A 24953-nucleotide genomic window follows, 5' to 3' on the forward strand; every position below is an offset into this window, starting at 1 on the left:
GCTCAGAGAAGCTGTAGCTGCCCCCTCCCTGGCAGTGTTCAAAGCCAGGTTGGATGGGGCTGTCTGTCCTCTTTTTGTTTCTAAACTTCATGCTATCCCCACTCCGAAAGCTTGTTGTCAGTTTGTCTCCCAAGAGTGAGAGCTATCATCGCGTATCTCTGTGTTAGCAATTTATGCAGAGCCAGATTTTGGGGTTGGGGAATTAACTTCGAAAGGAAATGACATGAAGACATATCCACACTGTGAGACCCTACAATTGAGGAGATGTGGCTATTTTACGGTACCTGAGGTCACAAATGTATCCCTGCATATATTTGGATAGTGAAGATTTACATTCACCCTCTCATTCCTCTTGAACCCCTTGCAGAAGGCTCAAGTCCATTCAGGGTTATTGACTATGTGCTCCAACAGATATGGTCAAAAGGCTAGGAATAATCTGATATGCTCTAGTCACACACCTAGTGACATGGTAAAGGATTAATTTCATTTAATTTTGGCTATCTGAAAGGTGTCTCGTTTAAGTGAGTCACCCAGACTCCAATCCCTTGGAGTGCAGCACACTCCAGAACAATTCATCCCAGCTTAAAGAAGGTGTGTGAAATTGGTGAAAAGAATCACACAGTGCAGATACCCAAGTATTCATGACTATAGAAGGAGCCTGTACCATGAGCCTAGACTGAAAACCAAACTCTGGGACAACTGATCTTCTCTCTGCCTCAGTTCACCCATCTTTAAAAGACATAATATATTTAAAGCATAGTAACAAGGCAAGATAATGAGCAAATAATATGTAAACATTGCTTGCCTGATAAATGCTGTTAGAACAGCCAAGACCAATCTCGTCCAGCTAAATGAAAAAGATGTGAACATAGCACATGGAATTCTTCAGGCAGCTAATCAGATATTCATGAAGTGTAAAAATAGGAAATCTCAACACGATACGCTTTTCCTTCATTACATAAATAGACACATAAGTGTTTTAGGGTGCACAGTTACCAGCCTGTTGGTTACTGCTGGTCAGAGCTAGATGTCAAAGGTCCCGTTAGCACAGCATTAAGCTGAATACTAGACCTCAGAATCAGATATCTTGACCTTACCATCAGAAACCGCCATGTAATATTTTCTTCAGAGATACCTGAATGTGGGAAGACAGATTCTTACCTTTTTCTATTCCACGAATCAACACTTGCTTCATAGCATAGCACCCCTGAACAGCAGGGTCTGAAATCAAACTGAACTTTGTCGTTCTCATTGAATAGGTACTTGGTTGGATGTTACAGCTTTCCAAATACCTTAGAAACTGCCACAGTATTAAATGCGACAGCTCATTTTTTCCTCTTTTTAGCTCAACAGCATCAGAATTCCCCAACCAAGTTTAGATAGCACAGCAGTTATACACCTGTATTCAAATTTTTTTTTTTACCACGGAGTAACTGCACTTTGGAGGTGGTGGTGGGAGAAAAGAAATATTATTCTTCCCAAATGGTGACTAGAGTCGGTGACTTGTTTACATGCGAACTGGAACTGCAGCAGAGCAGACACCACATGCAGTTCTCTTCCTAAACTGAAGCAGCTTTTGCCTAGGAAATGCAATGCCATCGAAATAAATCGCCATAAAATTAGGTAACTTCACCAATATTTCACTTCGGGTCCTATCTCAGCTACGCTGCACCTGCTGCTACTGCTCCGTCACTGGAAACCTTTGCTCAGATCGCATGTGGCAGCTGGAGGAATTCTCCATCCTGCTTATTGTATCAGCCTCCCCAAGTAAAGCTCATCAAGACAAAGGTCCCTGCTTTCAGCCCAGCCACCATCAGTTCACAGGGTCCTCCCACCTTTCTCATGTCAGAGGATGAGAGAGGACACGGCTTTGTTGGTCTCCACAAAAGGAAGGAGACTGTATTTCCAGGAGGAAGCATTTCCCCTTTTCCTTGTAGATTTGTTTTTGTTTATGGATTTATATATTTTACTTTAATGCAAACAGCTTAAGAAGCTGAAATCAAAGTAAGATGTTTCAAGTTTAGTGAACATCTGACTGCCCCTGAAATGCTTCATTGTGTGTGTGTGTAGATGTTCCTTTATGGATGTTGTTGGTTACTAGAATGAAAATACACTTCACACTCTGCCAAAAATGTTTAGGCCACCTATCTACTTCCCTGCAAAAGCCAGCATACCCACAAGTTACCCTCATGTCTCTGTAGACTCCAATCTATGGAAGGAATTGAATACTTGCTGACTCTCCCCCCAAAACTTCAGCAAGGAGAGAGAGGGAGAGATGAGTGGTCTTTATTTGCTAGAAGAGGTATCCTCATAGCAAGAATTGATAAATGCCCCTTAAAGAAACTAATGCTTCTGGCAAACAGAGGTCAGCGTGCAGATGGAGCACTCGCAGCGCTCTTCGTACAATGAAGCAAGGTGACTGCTACGTGTGCAGCTTACACGGTGTTTTCTGAGCACCTCCCGGTGGGGAGAAGACATATGTGCCTTACCCCATGTTTTACTCGGTTATCATTTTACGCTCGTTCCAGCACAAAATGAGAACGGTACAGAGGAGATACATGTTCATGCCATGCTCTTTCCCCAGGACTCTTCTTCTCTCTCTCTGTTTTGATCTCTCCATAACATCTCATAACACTAGTGCAGGCTGTTGGCTTTTTGTGGCAGATGCCAAACCTTCTGCTGTCCTTGGGCAACAAACTTACCATGGCAGTACCTCAAACAGCAGCGCTACCACACGAGTACCTGCTTTCTGGGGAAGACACACCAAGGCCAAAACAAAGTGAAGCTTACTGGTCACAGTGAACTGGGTAGAAGTCCTGCTTTCATCAGCCAGGAAGGCAATCTCACCAGCATCTTCCATCTTACACTCTCGGATGATCATGGTATGTTGCTTTCCAGAGCATGTGATGGAGATTCGGTCACTGGGTTTCACTTCTTCTTTATTCTTCAGCCATTGGATGTTCTGGCATTCATTGTCCAGCTCCACACAGAAGATGGCTGTATCGTTTATGAAGACTGCAGTCTTTCGCGGAAGTTTTTTAATGATGTTCCCTTTAAATAAGAAAGTAATTATGATCAACAGATATTAAAGTCTCTGGCAACACTGGACCATCCAGACTGCAAGAAGACTAGTCAACAGCTCTCAATTAAAACATTATAGACACTATGCAGACACCCCTAAATGAATTCCTAGGCTCTGAGTTCTACAGAACAGATAATCCCAAGGACTCATTTCAGCCTTCAAAGAGAGAAAAGCAATCTTTGACTACAGATGATCATGTTTCTAGCCTACCATGCAGAGTGCTGTTGGGTAAACACAAGGCATGCGGCCTTGCCAAAACCAGATTTGACAGTGATACGGCTTTCATTGCCTGCATATGCTTGGAATTCAAACTAAAACTTTGCTAAAGAAGGACAGTCTTAAACCAGACAGGTGTCTCGTCTGTCTTCAGGATTTTGCCTCCATCAAAGTCACCAGTAAGTTCCATAACCAAGATGGCAAACACACTAACCACTCGAATTAATAGAAAATACGCTAAGCACCTCAGATTTCTTCTTAGAGTCTACCCAGAAATTCACGTGGAATGAACTTTACTTATTTGTGTCCTTTCCAAGTGATTGTGATGATTATTACTTGTTAGAATAACCTCAAAGTTATAAGATGTGACTAATCACAGGAAAGCTTGGATGAAGCATCAGGAGACCACCCCTGTTGACAGATGGTGGCTGGTTCCAGCCCTGGAAGTACTCCTGCGAGGCAAAAGAGCCCTCACCCAGGCAGCGCACCTAGAGCTATTTAATAAGAAGCAATGCTGAACTCCTTCATGGAGCAACAGATAAGGCACACATTTCTTCAGTAGAATTCAAGACCCCAGTTCTCTGCTCATCCTCTCTGAAGCTTGGCCATGTGTCTACTCCTTGCTGCCCTCAGCAGTGTCACTGTCCTTGCAGCCCTTTTCATCCTGTCAAGCTCTCCCTTTTGCCCTACCTCACCCTGCTCTCTCGAATCTTCTCACCCCAGGGCAGGCACAGGGCTCCCCCAGGAGGAGACCCTCCCAGGAGGGTCTCCTTTGCTCCTCAGAGCTCCACCCAACTCAGTCACTCTCTTTTTAAAGGAACGTCCCATAGTACCATAGCGCAAACAAGTAAAACAAAAGCCAGCTGTCCCTCTGGGGCCAAACACACTTGCACTGCTTGGCTGGTCTAGACCTAAAAGAACTTGCAAGAAAAAGATGTCTATCTGATTCTCCCACGTCTCCAGACTAAATTTTCCCTTCTGCCGCTGCCCATGTGCACTCTCCACTCTTTGCTAATGATACAAAAAGGAATTTTCACAAGGATATGTGGTACCCAGATGTCTTGCACCAATTTATGCAGCAGAGAACATCTGGTTTCACTGGGAGTGAAGTCAGGCTTCAGCTGAGACAGGACAAGTGCAATGCTGTTACTATTACAGGTCTTCAATCCATGCTACAGGAGATGTCAATGGTTCTAGCATACGCATCATCAAAATAAAAATTAGAGGTCCTGGAGTTGCATGGGCAGGTTCTTATTCATACAGCAAGTTATGGAGTTCAGAACCAATGGCCTCTTCTGTAGACGTGCCTGTGTCTGATGGGCATGTCTACTGGCTGTGAGACCTACACCATACCAAGCTCTACATCTACCTGCACTTCAGTCCTAAACTACCAGACTCAGAAGACTTGGACATGGATCTATACCCACATTTTGCCCCTTTCTCATCAGCTTTCCAAACTGCAGAGAACAGCTCCAGATGCCAGGGATCAGACACCATACTGGTGCTGAGCACAGCCTGCACCACGCATCGGACCATAAACCACAGCTGCCAAGCCAGCTTCCCAGGGTGGTCAGCACCACTCAGACAAGATTCACCACTGTGTTTTCCAGACACCAGATAAGACCTGTGTGAGGTTGTGCCAGGGGACACAACTAATGCTTGGGATAGAGTCGTAGAATGCTTTGGGTTGGAAGAGACTTTTAGAGGTCATCGAGCCCAACCTCCCTGCAATGAGCAGGGACATCTTCAATTAGACCAGGTAGCTCAGAGCCCCGTCCAATCTGGCCTTGAAAGTTTTCAGGGATGGGGCCTCCACTACCTCTCTGCGCAATCTGTGCCAGGGTTTCACCACCCTCAGTGTAAAAACCTTCTTCCTTATATCCAGTCTAAATCTACCCTCCCTTAGTTTAAAACCATTAGTCCTTGTCCTATCGCAACAAGCCCTTCTGAAAACATTTTCCCCATCTTTCCTATAGGCCCCCACCAGGTACTGCAAGGCTGCTATAAGGTCTCCCCACAGCCTTCTCTTCTGCAGGCTGAACAATCCCAACTCTCTAAGCCTTTTCTCATACGAGAGGTGCTCCAGCCCTCCAGTCATCTTTGTGGCCCTCCTCTGGCCCTGCTCCAACAGCTCCATGACTTGCTTGTGCTGGGGGCTCCAGAGCTGGATGCAGTTCTCCTGGGGGGGTCTCACCAGAGTGGAGTAGAGTGGCAGAATCACCTCCCTCGACCTTCTGGCCACGCTTCTCTTGACAGAGCCCAGGATATGGTTGGCCTTCTGGGATCATGATAAGGAAAGTTTACAGCTCAAGGACTTTGCCTGCTAGGAAGCCCCTTGAAGCACAGGGCCCCACCAGATGACGTGTGCTGTGCAGCAACACGATCTGTCCCCACTCTGTGACCCTGTGTTCCAGATACACCCTAGCAGGAAACCCAGGGACCCATCAACCCACCACACATGGCTCTCCTCTCACACCATAAGGGAATCTGCTATTCTTCACTGCACACATGTGTGGGGTAAATGCTGTTCACTTGGTCAAGTCTGGAGCCTCATGCGTGAATCTCACATTTCATAGGTGAGACTTGGCAATCCGAAATAGCAGGACACTTTCTTACCTTGGACAGACAACTCTGCAATGGTCCTGCTGCCTTCTTTCATCTCACAGATATAGACAGCATCATCATCTGTGGTGACGTTCTGGACAGTGAGCCGGCGATAAGTGCCCTCTTCTTCGATGTTGTATTTCTTGCTCTGCCTGAGTTTGGTTTCCTCCTTGAACCAAGCCGTCTCTGTACTAGGAACAGGCACTTCACACTGGAAGGTGGCAGATTCCTTCTCCCTCACTTCAAGATCTTTCAGTTTTTCCTTGAAGGGTATTGAAGGTTCTTCAGAGGATAAAAACAGAAAGGAGAAATAAGAGTTTGTGATGGTATGGGGTAAAAGGTGTGCAAACAAATAAATCAATAGGAAAAAAATCAAACATTAACACTCTTTATTAATTATATTGATTTGTTCTGAGATGCTATCCAAACCAGTAATCAAGACTTACTACAGCAGGTGTTCTGCTTTTACGTAAAAAAAAACTTAGATCCCAGCAGAAGTATTTTTCAGGACTGAGAATCATTTAGAGTCATAGAATCATTTAGGTTGGAAAAGACCTTTAAGAACATCGAATCCAACCGTGGACTTAGTTTGTTTCTAGACACTCCTGAAAATGAAGCAGTATCAGTCTGAAGTGCTGTACCCGCCCCACAACACCACACAGAGGAGTTTGCTCTAATCCAAACCAACGTGAACAAGTTGGTGAAACATCAGGTTAATAAATTCTGCTCTTGTGGCCTCTTGTCCTCTAGCATGAACATCTCTGTACTGCATCCTCTCACTTAGCGATGCCAGCAAGAGGAAAGGCAGGGCCCTCCTAGACGGACTCTATATATAGCAGCAGCCACTTCACATCAGAGTAAAAGCCCTTAAAAGTAAAGATGCTACAGGTGGGTAAATAGAGTACAAGCTGGTCTTAGGGAGAATGCACAGGGCAGTAATTCTAGGTGAATGCAAGAAGCTGAGCTGGTCAGCTGGTGCAAGAACCAAAATTTTAGGGGTGCTGAAACAGAATTTTTCTCAGTGGAGGCATCTGAAAGGGCACAGAAAATGAGAGGTGGCTGCACACACAAAGACAGACATGGGGGAAAGCACAGAAGTAACTGATGGAGGAGTTTTCTGTTCTTCCCACAAGCACCAAAGGCTCGTTGTCAGCTTTTGTGAATGACGATAAAAGAACTAGAGAAAAAGGCCAAGTCTCACAACTGCCTCTGCTTTACTCCAGCAACAGGGCTGCAATGTTCTGGCTTAGGGAGAAAGCAGAATGTAGATCAAGAATGCAAAACAGCTGCATGGCAGTAAAGGAAGACATTTCGCAGACAGAACAACGTTTAATTCCAGTGACAGCTGCACTGTGAAATCATCCTGATACCCCAGCACTTAACTAGAGAAAGGGGAGTTGCACTGAAGAGGACAGCCAGTGGTCACAGCTGTGGGACTGGTGCCACAGCCATGTCACAGACTTGGATTAGCCAGTGCTGATGCATCACTACTCATGCATTGTTAGAGAACATGTCTTGACATGTACCTTCACTGTATAATAACTACTGCACCAGCTCCCGGCCTTTTCTCATGACTCCATTCTCCCTCTCCCTGACCACACACACTCCCACACTGGTAATTTCATGTGGTCACTAGCAGTCAGCAATGCCACTTGTTAGTCTAAGAGTCAAACAGGACTAGACTTGTCTTAGATTTATAAGCCCATGCCCATGGTGACACATCCCTCTCAGAGTCACTGTGCTCTAGAGGCTAGAGAAACACTAATCACAGCCCTCAAACATCCCAGATCCAAGCTTGGATGTCCAGGAGCATCCGTTTTGTGAAATTCAGATCTGGTGGAGTCATCATCCCTGGAGGAGTTAAAAAAATGTGTACATGTGGCACTTCAGGACATGGTTTAGCAGACGTGGTGGTGTTGGGTTGACAGTTAGACTTGATGATTTTAGAGGTCTTTTCCAACCTTAATGATTCTATGATTCTGTGACTGTATGAGTCCATTACCTGGCTCCTCCCGTCTCACCATTAGGACAGGAACTGCTACAGGAGCAGTGCTGCCTGATCTGGTTTGCTCTTTACTGAACTCAAGCCCTAGAAACTCATGTGTTTTTGCAGGCCTTTCATTCCACCCCTGGCACAGCCACGACTGCAGCTGTCACACAAACGCCTCCAGTCCTTTCTAGCTGAGCACAGCCTGGACAGAGACACCGGACCCTGAGGGCTTGACAGGACATCTGGAGGGACCAATGCTATCTACTGCCCTGGGTGTTATCCTGAGATTAAAACCTGAATGGGAACCCACACAATACCAGTAAGAACAGGAAGGTGACTGTAGCTCACCATGTTGACTTGGTTATTTTCTTAAAATATTTTTTGCCTTTCATACCCATAAATGTAAAATTTCCACTTACTAGAGTGACTGTAACTAAACTAAAGTAGATCCTTGCTGCTTTGAGAAGACAGGGAAGCTCTAAGGTAAAGAGGCTCCTAAATAACGCTACTTAGACAAACTTGACTTGCTGTTTTGGGGGGGACAGGAAAGCTCTAAGACAGAGGGACTCCTAAATAATTCTACTCCAGACAGCTCAGCCTTGGGAGGGCAGATGCACCAAGCCTCAGATATAAAGAGGCACCAAGAGGGCAACAAGACCAAAGCAAAATAACCTGGAAGGACACGGTATACATGATCTTAGAACTGAGTTTGCGCAGAAACAAAGGTCAACCAACGGACACTGTGATGAGGAGTATAAGCCTTCATCTTAGGATCTGCAAAGACCACCCAAGAACGCTAACAGACATGCGTGAAACACATTAACATATGCTAATTAGTGCTTGGAAAAGTCATGAATATGCTAAGCATTTATCAGAAATATAATGAATATATTTATTGTGATTGTATTTAACCTGAAATGACAGTGTTTGGCGCTCACATTTGGAGAAGAGATCCCCCGTGTGCCCAGCGCCGTAATAAAGAATACCTGCTTCATAGTCTTCTGACTATTGAGTCTCCAATTCTGCCTTTTCATGGCATGACCTTAATGCACCTCAAGTCAAGTCAAGTCAAAGTCTTGCCTTGAAAAGCCTTCAGCTGCAGCTACACAGACCTGCTCTGGCTACACTCCGTATATTAATTATTCTTTTTTTCTTTAACCAACAGGCTACTCAGACTCCTGCCTTGAAATCCTGTATATCACCTCTGCAAGAACCCCATGCAGTCAGGGGGAATGAAGCAGCTGTAGTTCCCATGCCACGGGAGCAAGCAAGATGAGCTCAAGAAAGCCTTAACTAGAAGGATGCTGACCTCCAGGAGCTGGATGCAGTGTGGCTGTGTGAGATTGGAGGGTGTCTGGATCTGACACTGACAACACACAGACATGCCCGTTCCATTTTCTTGGAAATGCTTCATTTCCAAGTAGGAAATATGCAATGCACCTGAGAAGCACACAAGTGTATTCCCATACTTAAAGCAACTGGCCACATCATTAATCCCTCTTCCTTTACAGTCACTAAGCAGTATCTAAGTTTTTTTTTTTTTAAAACAAAGCAAAAATCTGCTCTAGGAAAAAGCTCTTAAATGCAGAAATGCAGAAGAGTTGGTTGGTCCCTTCCCACCCCTACCTTTCTGTGATTCTGTGTGATTCTTTCGTATACGCTGCAGTAACAGCACTGCTTTTCCAGCCCAGGAAAGTAGGTGCAAGGCTATCTTTGGCACCTCAGGGGTCACAGATATCCTCTGAAAACAACTTTGCTTTTGTCCCACTGACACGTGCACACACGTCTTATCTCACTCGGAACAGGGCTTCAGAGAGATATCAGCTGCCAAACAGAAACCAAGCCTGGGATTCATCCAGTCCATTGCGCTTTTTTTCGCTTTGGAGAGGTCAGAGAAGCTCCAAAACCCACCAGCCTCCTCTTCCAGAATATATCTTCATGCTCTTTACATTGTCTAGCATGTACCTGGCCAGACAGAGGGGGTTAATTTTGGTCAGGGGATTACTGAAGGACCATGGGGTTCTGGGAGTGGGCATCCCAAACAGTTCATCTGGCCCATCACCAGCCCCCTGCTCAGATCAGAGAGATGCTTGGAGAGGTGGCTGGGAGGGAACTGTCTCCAGCTGATCCACAGGCAACCCAGATCTCAAGGAACCATCTGGGAAATGCAGGTGGCTCACCTTCCTTGTCAACAGACTGATTAACACAGCCTGAGTATATCATCTTTACGTGAAGAAGACTTACTCTGACAGAGGAAGCACTAAACTTTACACCAGCCTTTTGGTGTATTTTAACTAGGTAAATGTGAAAACAAATACACTTCTTCTCTCACTGGTCAGCAAGGTGAGTTGAGCAGAGACCTCTGTTGCTCTCTTTCACCCACGCTGGCCTGCACTCTGTCAGATTTTGACATTTATAGTGCAAATTCTCTAACTTAGGCATCCTCTCTTATGTATTTGCACAGCACCCAGCACAATTCAGAAATATTCTGTGTTGTAACTACTACAGGCACATCAGGAAGAGCTGCTGCAGATAACTATGTTATATTTGATCTGACAGACTCCATAAATATCAACTGCCTATTTCTGAATGCCTGTGTGTCACGTATTACCCTTCCACAAGGTAATGCTCATCTTGAGTATGACTCTAATATGGAAGATAAAGCTATCAACCATTTTCTTTACTACTCAAAATGTTCATAATACCTGAAAACATCCTTGTAGGATAAGGAAAAAGTGTGTTCAGCTGAGGTTACGTGTGACAATTCTCACAGGGACCCTTTGTTGCAGATAAGAAGTGCCACCAACTCCCATCTCCAGTTCCTATAAATATCAGAGCTGATTAGAAATTATTTAACACTAGCAAGAAAGGTGATTTCTGATCATTCTGTTCCAAATCTCCTTTGAGAAAATCTAGGTGGTTTGTGGCAGAATGACTGGAGTGGAAACATGATCTGCTCTGCTGCTTTTTGGCAGCCATGGTTTGTTGCTTTCCTGACCACATCCTTTCCCAAGGATGCTCTCCCAGCTGGGCTGTGTCTCCCATGATACAAAGCACTTTCATCTCTGCTTGAGCACTTTCAGCTCTGCTCAAGTCCTGGGCACCACGGAAGAGATAATTCTGACGCAGCTGACACAGGCTGCAGTGAGGGAGCAGAAGCAAGCGGTACCTGAATCATACATCTTGAAAGCTGGAAGAACAGTTGAAATGGATGCCACTTCACACAGAATCCAACCAGAAGTATAAAACAGTGCTTTTCTGATCGCTTCACATCAACCATTATCTAGAAACCTTTACTTCCGTGAGAGCTCAGTGGTGTGAATTTGAATGACAGTTCTTCTTTGTCCTTGTAACACCTGGACTCCCAGGCCATGGCTCATTTTCATTAACTCAGAGTGCCCTGAGACATTATTAAAATTCATCCCTAGTATCAGTATGTTTTGGTGTTTTTTTTTTGGACTTCACAGTTTTTTCTATTAATCTGTCCTTATCCAAAGCAGAAATACTGATGAAGGAACATAATGAAAGCAATAATGTTTCTAAAGAAGGCAAAATAGGAGATAAAATAAGAGATTTACAAAAACCTGCCTATTGGGAAAAACATGAGATCGAAACAGCAAAGCAGAAGCCCGAGGGATCATGGAGCAAGAGCAGCTCATGGAGTTCGCAGGGAACTGCAGGATGTTCGATCAGATAAGAATCTGGTTGCTTGTCTTGAGAACATATTTGCCCGCACTGTCATAGGCTTTTTTGTTAGGTCCATACCAACCAAACTAGCAATGAGATGATGTTATTTTTTAAAAGCAGGTTCTGCTAACACATAGTTTTGCTAAGAATAGGTGCAGCCTGCAAAGAAGTCAATGTTTCCTTAACCTTCTCAAGCCATATCTGTCTGCTTGACCTGGTCATCTCTTTTGCCCACATTTCCCCTTGCCTATTCCTGTCCTCTCACAGGCCCTCCATTTATTATTCCAGAGGCAAGTTTTCCCTCTACCTAGCAAAAATGATCCAGTGAGAGTAAGAATATGGAGAATCCTTCCAAAGGGAGCTATCTGAAGGTGCATGGACAAGCTTCCACCATCTTGTGCCTTTGGTCTTCTTCCTAGTTACTGTGATTTCCAAGATTCCTTTCCACCTCCACATTTCTCAAGTTCTCTTTCAGATCTCTAATGTGATGACTGTGACAGCAGTCATCCAAAATCACTTCAGGTCAGACAGGAATAAAGTGGCCTCAGCGCCAGTCTGTTTTTCCAGTCTCTATCCTGTTTGGCTTGCAACATTTAACCTTTTCATACAGTATCTGATTACTGTATTCAGGGACTCAGATGAATATTACTTGGCCCAGGCTCAAGGACGGAGACCTGTACACTGTTCTCGCTAACTTTACACATGGCCTTGGGACTTATCCAAAGCCTTCAGGAAATTCAAGTTGGTTATTCGTGTTCCTCTCATCCTGGCTGCTTTTTTGGTTTGGCAAAAATCATGGAATGGTTTAGGCTGGAAAAGATCATTAAGATCGTCAAGTCCAACCATTAATCCAACACTGTCAATTCCACCACTCAACCATCTCCCCAAACACCATGTCTACACATCTTCTAAATACCTCCAGGGAGGGTGACTCAACCACTCCCCTGGGCAGCCTGTTCCAATGCTTGATAACCCTTCAGGTGAAGAAATATTTCCTAATACCCAGTCTAAACCTCCCCTCATGTAAAGATTGGCTTTTGGGCAGTATTTTCTTACTTCTTTTACATCTCACATTTCAGTGCATGGCTTGTGATTTTATCCCTGCTCTGAATAGTAGAATCCAGCACATGTCCGAATCAGAGTAATCAGCTCTTTGTTTTGCTTAACTGAGAGAGAGTGACACTCTGCCTTGTAGCCTCTGCTTTGAGATTTACACCTGCTTCACTACCTCTCATTTAAGTAAGAACAGCTCAAAAATCTCTTCTTTTCAGCTCAATGATCTTTAAGGCATGGGTTCAGCAAATGCTTACAGATATGTTGAGTCTTTCAGTCTAGGATCTAGACTGACAGAACATAGGAGGCAAGCCACAGCAGGGATTTGACCTATGCCCTGTCCTATGCCCTGAGAGACTGCTGAAAGCCACCTTACAGACAGGATGCTGGGCTAGGTAGTCTTTTTTTTTTTCATTATTGCCTTTAAAAGACCCATAAATATTCTCACTCAGATTCTTGCGTTGAAATTCTGTGAACTAAAATGCCAGAGCATATTTAAACCCATGAAGCTTGTCTTTCCTGGTACCTGTGTCTATAGACACACACTGTAGCTGCAACATCACAGGCTCTATCAATATGCTATTACCTGCAGAAAGACAAGCACAGCAGCATGGTGCTTGCTAAGTGTGGCTGCTTGGAGAATTGAGCCTTTTCTGCACGACTGAGCAAAGAGAAGGTTGTGTGGCAAGGTGACCTACTCCCCTAAACACAATGGCAAATGAGCTAATGGCATCACCAATGGCATAAAAGAACAGAATTAAAAGCTCACTTCATTACTACATCATACTGAGCTGTCTCTGGAGGACTGAGAAGGACTACTGGTGACACAAAGGAGAGTCATTATTCAGGGCCTAATTATAACCAACACACTTAGTTTTTCCATGGCAGCCTTGGCCTGGTCAGAAGGTCCAACATGGTATAGCGTAACAAAGAAACAGAGCATAAACATTTCCGATTAAGCCCTCTGACTCACAGGTGTCTCTTGACAACGGACATTGATAAATCACCTTTTCCCATCGGGGCTTGCTCCCAGACCTGCTGCTTCACATGCTTTCCCCGTGTCCTTTGGAACAGGCTGCACCCATTGGGAATAATCAAGGCAGCACGAGCAGAGGGGAGGGTGTTTGTCTTTGCAAGACAGGTGTTGGGCAAGTAAAGGAGCTTGAGCTCCTCAGAGTGAACGCCCACTCAAGGACCAGGCTCGGTCTTCAGCTCTGAGTCCCGACTCATGAGGTAATCGCAGCTTTATGGACGAGGACAGATGCCCTTCCCAACACCACTCAGCACCTCCAAGGGACAGCAATGAGTGGGACAAGTGCCAGTGCGTTCTTCAGATCGGGTGTCACTGATGGACATGGGGACTGAGTCACTGCCGGGAAAGACAGTGAGTCTGAAAGGAGAAGTCCAGAAAAGGGAAACTAGAAAACCAATTAAAACCTGAGAGTCTTAAGGATGGATATGAAACACAGACCATCCCTATTCATATGGATTTCTAATTTATTTTGCTGACAATGAGAAATATCTATTTTGCCACTCAAGTGGTAAAGCCTTTTACATCTGAAAGATAATTTACATGTGCTGCCTGGGTTGCAAACTGCCTTGCCAAAGGGGAGAGCAGCTTGAAATTTTAGAGCTACCTTTGTGAAAATATGTGTGTCACGCTTTTGTTGCCATTCTGAAGAACCTGGTCTGACCTCCACCAGCATTGAGGGACCTGCTGAAGGCAAGTTCTTCACCACTGACCACAGCAAACAGGCCTCCTGGACCTAGCAGAGTCCTGGGAGCATACAAGGACTACAGGCTATCCAGGAACACAAGCTGTGAAAAGGCTGAAGAGCCTGGCAAGAGCAAGGCTGCTGGTGGGTCACTCTGTACAGGAAGACTGAGATGAACTGTAATTAGAGTTGGAGTAGGTCCCCCAAGGGATCCAGGGCAGCCTGACACTCAGATTGCAGGGAGGAATTTCGTCTACTACTGCCTAAACAGCATGTGTGAGCAGTTTGACTAAACCCTGTGGTGAATATAAACCCAGATGCGATTGAAGCCTGGAGGGTAAGACGGGGCTTCAGCAGTCCCTGATCCAGAGGATGGTAACGGATCTCTTTGATTACTATAGAACCAGGATGGATGTGAGCTTTTGAGATCTGGTTCATTACAGCTGCTCCACAACCAGCTAGTTCTACATCATCCATCCCTGACTGGTGCCTGTCTACTGCCCTTCCTAAAACCCCACAGTGATGAGACTCTCTCCCCAGGTCATCTTTTCCAGTGCTTAATGCCCTTTAAGCTGGAGGGCTCTATTCATGTCTAACCCAACCTCCTTTGCAGCAGCTCGGTGGCAGAAGTTCTGTTCGTGCTCCCACCCCAATTCAGAAGTACATTGGCTGTCCCGTGCAGGCATGTCCACCCTAGTGAGAAACATAAACACCCACCTTTGACGGTGACAAGCACGGAGCTGTATGTCTGGCCTGCCAGGTTGGAGGCTGTGCAGGTGTACAGCCCATTGTCTGCTTGCTTGCAGAAGAGGATCTTCAGCACAAAGTTCTCCTGATCATCCTCATAGATGACATGCCGCCGCCCTTCCACAATGACCTCGTTGTCCTTCTTCCACACGATCTCTGGCTTGGGCTCGCCTGTCACGTAGCAGCTCAGCTTGGCGTGCTTCCCCTCCGTCACGCTGCACGTGCGTGTCAGCGCCCCAAAAGTCGCGTTGCGGGCCGCTTTGGATGTAAGTCCGGCCGCCCTCTCATAATCCCGGGAGAGGCTGTAGCCGATAGATGACAAACCTTCTGCCGTGGAGTAAGACTGGGCAGATGTTGAATCAAAAACGCCGTGGGAGATGTCCATCTTCCTGATCTCCTCCCGCCTCTTTTGCAAGTGAGACAACAAGGATGATGTCTTGCCACAACTGGTATCGAAGTGGCTGCTACTGCCCGGGTTGGAAGAGCCCTGAGTTTCCACAACCAGCGCAGCCGAAGCGCTGGCAGAGCCGATGGGGTTCTCTGCCCGGCAGGTGTAGGTGCCACTGTCCCCGAGCCGGGCACACTGGATGGTGAGAGCGTTTGACTCCCCGGCAGACTCAATCTGGAAGCGTCCAGCATCAGCCCGGTTCCGCAGGTGTCTCCCATCCTTCTCCCAGTTCACCGAGAGGGGAGGGCTGCCCTGGACTTTGCATTTGAACATGGCATCTTCTCCCAACGTCACTTTGATGGAGGAGGGTTTCTGGATGAAATATGGGGCTGACTCCGTTACTGTAGTCTCCTCTCCAACTTTGATGCTGACAGCTGCAAAAGCTTCCCCGATGGTGTTCTTGGCCCGGCAGATGTATTGGCCACTGTCCTCCAGGCTCAGATCATAGATTGTTAGCCTATAGAGATCCCCATCTTCTGTAGTTTTAAACCTTCCTCCAGACTGGACTGGAAGTTTATCCTTTTCCCAGCTCACAACTGGGATGGGGTTTCCAATGATCTGGCAGCTCAAGGTGGCATCCTTCCCCACAGACACCATAAACGCCTTAGGCCGGGTCAAGAACCGGGGGACTCCGCTGAACGAGCTGTAATCCATCGTGGTTTCCTAAAGGGTGAGAGAAAAAAAAAATGTCAAGAGAGGAGATTAGATGGTGCAGGCAAAGAATTGCTGCACTTCCATGGTATCAGGACTTCTGTCCTCTAGAACAGCCTAGCTGGGGCGCGTTTTCAGGGTCCTTCTCATTATGGGCAAGAAGGTCTTGGAATATTTTAGTTCTTGCAGATTTCTTAGATTTGAGCTCAGCAGCGTGAAAGTGCTGACGGAGAAGGTAGCTCGCTTCCCCACAGGAGTCACTGGGCAAGCTGCGAGTCTTCGGGCAGTTCCGACAGGAACATGCCGGTCCCTTTCAGCTTTGGCGCTAAATGCTAGGTAACACGGGCACATGCTGCAGCTGCATTCTGAGATGTGTCTACCCACCGAGATACCTTCTCCTTCATGCTCATCTGCTCTTCCTTTTCATCCCTCTTTTTCTGTCTTATTGCCCTGGTTCTTTTCAATTTTTCTCTTTTTTCTTGGCTTTTTTTTTTCCTTGCCTTCCCCCAGCCCCCCTTTTTATTTTAATTCTGCTTCTACAACATTCTCCATCCCTCCTGTTGCCCTCTCTGTTCATTACCCAACCCCAGGGCCCATTCTCTGAATCACATTCCCTCAGCCCATACAGTAAACCCCTTTCCCACAGGGGCCAGCCTTTAGTATGACACACAGATATGGCTGACATATTATTGATGATATTTCTTTTTATTCTCAGCTTCTATTCAGCCAAACCACTGAGATACAGCTATTTTGATGGCGATGGTAGCCAATGAGTATCTATGACCCACATCCAGATGGTGTAGGGCCCAACACTGCTGTGGCGGGGATGGGTCTTTGTGCACATTTATACCTTGGGGCACGTGCATCACTTTCCTGGGAGTGCAAAGCCATGTGAAGGAACCACCACGGGGAATGCACACAGCTACCCAGATAGAGCCAGCCTTCTCCAAAAAAGCCCTGCATGGCTTCAGGCTTACAGGAAAGATGTCTCATCACCTGCTTATTCTCAGCTGCTCTCAGAAGGAGCTGTGCACCAGCCCGCAGCTCTTTGATGAGACCAGCCAAAGGGAAGAGGCTTAGGCAGTGTTCAAAACTAAAGCTCGTGGTAACTCTGGTGCCATTGCATCCCAGGAAAGTCAAAAGAAATCAGTGGCACTAATCTTTACAGCCCTGTTCACTCACACATGGGGCCTACCCATCCCTGTGCAGCTGGAGAGCAATGCAACAGAGATCACCACCTTCAGGAAACCCCGAAGTCCACATAACACACAAATTTATCTTGCTTCTTCACTGCTCCTTACATGGACTCCTGGATGCCCCTTCCCTTCTATATGAGGAAGAACTTCTTGACTCTGAGGGTGATGGAGCACTGGAACAGGCTGCCCAGGGAGGTTGTGGAGTCTCCTTCTCTGGAGATATTCAAGATCCGCCTGGATAAGGTCCTGTGCAGCCTGCTGTGGGTGACCCTGCTTCTGCAAGGGGATTGGACTAGATGACCCTTCCAACCCCTAACATTCCGTGATTCTGTGATTCTACTAGAATGAGTCTACTTCTAATCCTCCAAGAAGCCCATTTCCATGCATTGCTAGCATTTACTTTGGTAAGCGTAGCACAGCTAAAATCCTGGTCTCAACCCCATTAGCACCAGTAACTGTGCACCCGCTGACTCTCCTGGGAGCAGAATTAGACCTGGAAATAGTGCTCTGTAAGAAAAGCAAGCATCCCAGCTCCAAGCCTCTCTGGAAGTCTTACTCAGAAGACTCAAGTGCACCATTTCTCCCCAAGCTACTACCTCTCTCTGGCTTCATGATGCCAGGTGCTCCTGTCCCAGAAAGCTCATGCGGCTCCTGTTGGAGCTACACGAAGGCTCTCTACTCAGGGGTGACTACAGTGTTGCTCTCGCATCTGGCATGATGGTATTGGGCTGGCGGCTGGACTTGATGATCTCAGAGGTCTTTTCCAACCGCAATGATTCTACAATTCTGTGATTCTGTCTGTGCTTTTTCACCTTCAAAGTGCCACAGAAAGCAAAACGACCAAGGCGTTGCGTGTTGTAACTAACTTGGAAAGGAAATAATAACCGGTCACTGCGACAGAAATATCCTTCTTAATCCTACAGCAGTCCAGCTTCCCTGCTGGCCACAAACCCACCCACTCCCTCACCCAATGGCAGATGCCCTTACTATCTCCCCCCCACCCCCAGCAGAAATCAGTAGGAGCAGGCCAAAAACCTGCTTTTATTTCTTGAGTCACCTTTTGCGGGCAGGCTTCATTATTTTTTTTTCCATCCTCCTCCAGCTCCCATTGCAGTGCGTTAACATTGCTGTGCAAATCATGGATGGCACCAGGGAGTGGGGGTTGGATTGACCTGCTGCATGACCTTGGGGAAGTCGCCTACTTTCCCTGTGTCTTGGCTCCAATCCCATTTCTTCTTCATATCAGGACAGGGACGGCCTCACAAATAATTACATGCACAGTGTATATACGACAATGTACTTGCTGAAGTATATGAGAAATCATGCATGAAAATTAATAACAGATTACAGTTTTTCATTCCATTTGTGCTGCTGAGGATCAAAAGACATGAATTGCCATTAAAACGAAATATTGACAAAGTGGTGGCACAAAAATACAAAATGTTATTTGTTATAAACATTATTACCATGAGGAGGGGATAGCTGAGCTAACATTCAAACTCCATTTGGCCACAGATCTAAGGCAAAACCAAACGTAATCTTGTTTCTATATTTAACAGGAAAAATATACCATGTCCTATTCTGTCGTGTCTATCCCTCTCCAAAGCACATACAAAGCTCTTAAGAAGCAGTTAAAGACCTTTCCCTTTAGAAGAAATTTATTCTTTCTGAACTAGTTCAGTTTGGGTTGTTTTTTGCTTCCTGCTATCAAGCAAATTTCATTATTCCATCAAAAACATTTAGAAATTAAAGAAAATGCTTTCAAAGTCTAAACCTGAAAAAAAAACAGTAATGGAGAAAAATCATTCTTAGTAAACACTAAGACCACAAAGAATGATTGACTTGAAGTCAATTAGTCCTGTAGAGTGGTCATGTTCATTACTAGTTGCAATGAATGTACAGAACTATTTTTCCCTTGGTCTCAAACTGGTCTAGAAATCTGTGAACTGGCTTGCACTTCTTTAGTCCCTCTTACTACCTTTGACCTCTGTCCTCACTTGAGCTTTAAAATGTATTTTCCATAAACATTTGCAAAGCTGCAAGCAGAGAAGCTTCTTGAATGGTTAGAAGACGCAGATACGAGCTTTGGGCTTGAGTCAAAGTACACTGAAGTCAGTGGAAATTTCCGCCGAGGTCAATCGACTGACAGTCAGAGTCTTCTGCTGATTTGGGGAAGGACCATTTCAATGTCCAGAGGGGGATGCTGGGATCCAAGTTCATCTCTGGATAATCCAGCAGTAACATTCACTACATCAACTAAGAATTAACAATCAAAATACAGACTCAGAGCTCACGTCCTAATCTTCCCCCGCTGTTAGCTTGAATTTCAGGCTGCACTGTGTCATCAAAACACTCGGATCCATCTGCATTTAATATTTCCATACATTTAATATTTCTACAGTGTAATTTGTTAATCAATTCAGTAAACAATATATGTACATTCAAACATTAAAAAAACCCAAACAAATGGTAACTCTGCAAATGCCAGGACAGCTCCCTTGGAAGCGATCGGATTGACGGCAAAGCATGAACAAACCTTGTCAATGCAGATGCCCTTTCCAATTAATCTCAGACATTCACCAGTGTCATATTTCTCCTTGTAAGTCCTCTGTGATTAATCATTTGCAGCAGAGCTCTCATTCCCAACTTGGTATTTCTGAGCACGCTGCAGGCAAAGTAGCGGCCCTTGTAATTCTACTTATGTCTTTATTCATTCAAATTTTCACTATCTTATGCTTGAGGAAAAGAGGCACAAGTGCACAGACCTGCCAGATAACGCAAACAAATCAAAGCACGGCCCAGGAACCAATGCATCGCCATGCAGCCAGTCAAGGCCTCCTACCCACTCCTCTCCTCACCGCTTTCCATCTTTGCCCTACACCCACTTCACCACAGACAAGTAAGAAAGCCCCTGGCAGTGGGAACAACCCTTGGTTACTCCAGTTCCTGCTGGACTAGTCTGAGGTGGTGCTCATCAGGAGAGTCATCAGGAGACGGAGAGTCCTGATGGTGGTACGACCACTCTCTTGATCTCCTGTGATTCACAGTGCTGTGCTGGCTGATAGGCTGGGTTTCACGTTGCTTCATCCATGTTGAGATGCATCTGGAAAGCCTTGAACAACCTCTGAGCATGGCATGCTGCCCCCGAGCAGTCAGCAACCAGCGAGGATGCTCTTTGGCGTGCGAGAGGACAGCAGGGGCAAGTTATTCTCTCTCCAAGATTTTCAATTCAATGGTTAGAAAGAGAATCCTGTCCACCACGACCTTGGGCAAAGAGCAAAAAGCACCGTGCGGTCCATCTCATAAAATATTCCCCAGACAAACGCAGGCACAAGGAGCATACAGGCATAACTGGAAACTGAGGACATAAAGCCCAGGTGAGGACGGACACCTAAACCTAGGAGACCACTGAAGTCTGAGTACAGATCAGGAGCATGGAGATTCTCTCCAACACCCCATTAAGACTCATCCCACGCCTGCTTGCTCATTTTCTCAATCTCCTTTTACCCTTTCTTTGTCCAGGCAGCAAACTGTTGATCTGGAGTAGTTCTTGCTGTTAGACTGTGTTTCCTGGACTTTCTCCACAACGCCAACTGCTAAGCCTTTCACTCTGATGGAAGAGGTAAGATTCACAGGGAAACTTCCATCTCTGGGTCCTCAACTTTCAAAATATACCACTAAAACACAAGGTCTAGATAAAAATCAAGGCAGTGCTGGTATTACTGTAGTTTACATGACATATCTGGATGTGATGTTCCATCTAAAAACACCAGGAAATTGCATCTGTGGGTGGGAAGGGAAGTTGATGGGTCATAAAACATGAAGTGCAGATTTCCTTTGACGTTTAAAGTTCTGCTGAGGGAAAACAGCGGCAACCCAGCTGCCCTATTACTTGTAGCAACCTCGCAGGGAATGGACCACTTTGAAATAGCGCAAGTATTTGGTGTCAGCTGCAAGCTTAGTGACATCAGATGGGCACAGATGGATTCCTGCAAGCTGTTAACCCAGACAGGGTGCTTTAGGGGTGAAACGCACACCAGCACACCCAGTGCTGCAAGCCCATTACACCTCTAAATCCAGTGTAAGTAGAGATTTGCTCCAATGCACTGATCTGAGATGGCAGAGTTTATCTGACGCCCGTTTCATCAGAGCAGAAACGGTATCTGTCACTGAGGAGCTGGACTCCAGGCTTAGCCTGGGCTACTCTAAATTCCACCTCAGTGAGGGACAACAGATTCTGGCATGTTCAAAGGTCATTTGATGAGCAGATGGAAGAGCTTTCCGAGGTGGTTTGGAGGATCAGTCTCCAGGCACTGTAGGAGATGTCGGATATATGCAATACACTAAGCCTATTGCAGTAAGCTTCTAACTCAACTTAGAGCAAGGGTAGCTTGCATTCCCTGTCATTTATTACTTCCATAGCAAGCCAAGGTCCACAGCAGATGTTAAGGGAAATTTCACAGCAGGTCAGTGGCTAACATGGTGTTAAACTTGGTGAGCAACCCTCAGCAAAAGGATGGCTAAGCTCAAGGCAAGCAGGGTTTACATTTCTGACCTTCAGAGTAGGCTAAATATGCACCAGCCGTTTAGGAAGGGACTTGCATCACCTCATGCTGCCAGTATGAATCCTTTATCAATACCCTGAATATTTCCAATGACTGGCAGCAAACAGAGTCAAACAAACCATTAGAAAATTCCAACAAGAAACAAGAGCAAATTGTGTGGTTTGTGAACGTTACCAGATCACCCCCCAGTCACATAACCAAGCATACGCTTAATGTAAACCACGGGAGACTGAAACCACTTACTTGATTTATATGGATAAAGAGCATGCTTATCTTTCCTCTTTGACATAGAGACAGACCTGCTGCTTATGAAGCTCATTCCTCTTTTAACCATATGGCCAGCAATTACTTTCCATCAACCAATAGCTTCAAGGTCCATGCAATGAAGGGACTTCTCCCTACTTCGTCTTTGCTGGAGCACAGGGGCTTCACTATGGATTCCCCTCATCAACGGAGCTACAAAACAACCCCAGAAACACCCAGACGACTAAAACTGCTCAGATCAGCCCCTCGAGACTCCATGGCAGCATCTTTTCCTTTTATTATTCTGTGCCTGGAGGCACCCAAGCTGCTCTGACAGTAAAGGCTACAGCACAAGGGAGCTCTCGAGCACACAGTGATGCTCGTTCCTGCTCCGAGGGGATGAGAAGGCGGGAGACAAATGGAGGGAAAAGACAAAAATTCTGGGTGTGCCACCCTGGGGACAGAAAAGGAATGACGTAAATTTTAGCAATTTCATCACAAAATTCACCCAACTGGATTTTGCTTTGTGCGCAGGCCCTGGAGAGCAGCAGCCACGGCAGAATCCCAGCCGTAGGTACAGCCCGGCTGTAAAGCTTCAGAGAAACAGTGGATTCGCACCGATTTATTTTCCTTTCTTGGCCTCATGGTTTAGAAGGCTGGACCTTTACACACCTGAAGCTGGCAGCACTATGCTACTGCTGCCCAAGCGCAGATTTCCTCCCCGTGTGCACAGACACCAGCCCATGTACCTTCCTCTGCCTTGCACAAATAAACCAGGCTCCTATTGGCACCAAACCAAATCATCCCAGCTCTTCAGTCCTTTGCATCAACAGGAGAACAAACCTGCTTGTATTAAGCTAGAAGCACTGCCTCCAGTCTTAGCACACGTGGCTTCCTACACGAGGGAGCTGCAGGATCGCGACTCCCATAGGGACAAAGAATTCCCTCGGTGACAATTAGCAGCCAGGCTCCGACCGAAGCCCTTGTAATTTTAACGAGCGGACGTCATTGTCGCTACAGCCACTCCACCCCATTGAGCTGTAGGGCCCAAAATAGCCTCAGCTGTCGAGCTCCATCTCTCTCCATCTCTCGTCAAGAGCCATTTGTAGAAACGCGAGGAGGGTGGGGGGGTTGCAGCGTGAATCAGTACTGACGCCGGGGAGAATCTCAGGGGAAAATAAAAAAGCCCTTGCTGAGGAGAAAAGCAGCACTGAGATTATGCTCTGGAAATAAAACTTTTAAAAACTCCCCTTGCTGCCACCTCTCCACAGGAACCATATTTTCTCCGGGCTTTCTGTGCACACTGCTATCTCCAGTTTGAGGACAAAATATATCAAGTAGAATCAACAGCTTTAAACCTGGTTTACCTCTCTTTTCTCCTCTCCTCTGGAGATCTTTGCTCTTTCGGTAACATGGCCAGAAGTAATTAAGCAAAGCAATCCACACTTGGTTCAGAGCAGAAGGATGGATTTACTACCTGTACCTTCAGCTCCATCTTCAAACATGTTTCGTAAAGCAAGACGCACTGCCTTATGGCATAGAAATAACCTCACCCCTCCCTCAGCTACAAACATTCTCCACTTTCTGCTGGATACCAGCATCCCCGAGTCCATTTCTCTTTAGCTGAAGGTTTAGGTCTTACCTGGAGTCTTGTCAGAGTCTGAGGAGAAACAAAGCTCTGGGCAGGGTAAGAAAAAGCCGATTCCTACTGAGATGACAGAAGGGGGAAGGGGGAAAAGGGGAACGGAGGACATGGGGAGCCCATGTTGGGTTTGGTTCCCCCCTTCCTTTCCCCTCCAGGAAAATAAAACAGAAACCCCAGCGACGGCAGGGACGTGCAGCAGAAGGTCCCCCCGAGTCCCCCAGCAGTGGCTTTGCCGCTCGGGGTTAGGCTGTGCCACCCCTCCTCCGGCTTCTCCTCCTCCAGCCAAATTGCTGACGCGCTTTGCTTTCCCTCTGCAGCCCAGCTCCAAAATAGCTCTGGGTGTCATTTACCCGGGAGATTAGGTTTCCCGCAGGAGAGAGGCAAAAGGGCAGAGTTTTAGGGACTCGTTGGGACAGTCCAGCAACGGGGCGAGGAAAAAACCCGTCCGAGGTGCGAGCGTTTGGTGGCTTGGGGACAGGCTGCGGGTCAGAACTGCTCCTCAAGATTCCATCCCTGGGATCATCCAAGGCCAGGTTGAACAGGGCTTCGAGCAACCCGGTCTAGTGGAAGGTATAGCTGCCCATGTCAGGGGGGTTGGAACTGGATGATCTTTAAGATCCCTTCCAACCCAAACCATTCTGTGATCCCAAAGCCAAGTGATAAATGTGATGAGGGGACTCAGGAACAGGCAGCTGCCAACTTATCAGCACTGCACACGACACAGGAATTCTTTTCCGAAGGCATCAGATCGATAGCAGGTTTATTTATAACCTCTCCCAGGCAAGAGCTGATACAACAGCGAATAAACGGCAAGTTGATAAACATAAGCATATCCCTCCTTTTCTTAACTAAGCGTGCATCTCCCTAACACTTTGCAGCACGAATCTGAAGTGTCTACAAAAATGGTATGAGCTGCACATACTCTGCATCTGGGGCTCGAGGTCATGTTTTCTACGTTAACCAGTAAAATTGTTATTTTTTTAACAATTTCCCGAACACAGAGTTCACACCAACTCTCATTAGCAATGGAAGTGTTTTGAATTTAAAAGTCACTTCTGCTCGTGATAGAGGAGCTGGAGCAGAGTCCTGTAGGCTCCCCCACAACCACTTA

At 46.2% G+C, this 24953-nt stretch overlaps 1 protein-coding gene across 20 annotated transcripts in view; it reads right to left on the bottom strand.

The window, feature by feature from the left end:
- OBSCN (obscurin, cytoskeletal calmodulin and titin-interacting RhoGEF) overlaps nucleotides 1–24108 on the bottom strand; it is a 202913-nt gene extending 178805 nt beyond the window's left edge. For all 20 annotated transcript variants that reach the window (XM_075419909.1, XM_075419905.1, XM_075419919.1 and 17 more), the window contains exons 1-4: nucleotides 23840–24108; nucleotides 15065–16205; nucleotides 5915–6184; nucleotides 2791–3051 (exon numbers count right to left, since the gene is read on the bottom strand). In XM_075419909.1, the coding sequence (XP_075276024.1) occupies nucleotides 2791–3051; nucleotides 5915–6184; nucleotides 15065–16196 (1663 nt within the window). In that variant the 5' untranslated portion in view covers nucleotides 16197–16205; nucleotides 23840–24108. The remainder of the gene's footprint in view (nucleotides 1–2790; nucleotides 3052–5914; nucleotides 6185–15064; nucleotides 16206–23839) is intronic.
- Nucleotides 24109–24953: the final 845 nt, after the last annotated feature.

Source organism: Opisthocomus hoazin, chromosome 4 (genome assembly GCF_030867145.1).
Source record: "Opisthocomus hoazin isolate bOpiHoa1 chromosome 4, bOpiHoa1.hap1, whole genome shotgun sequence".
NCBI lineage: Eukaryota > Metazoa > Chordata > Aves > Opisthocomiformes > Opisthocomidae > Opisthocomus > Opisthocomus hoazin.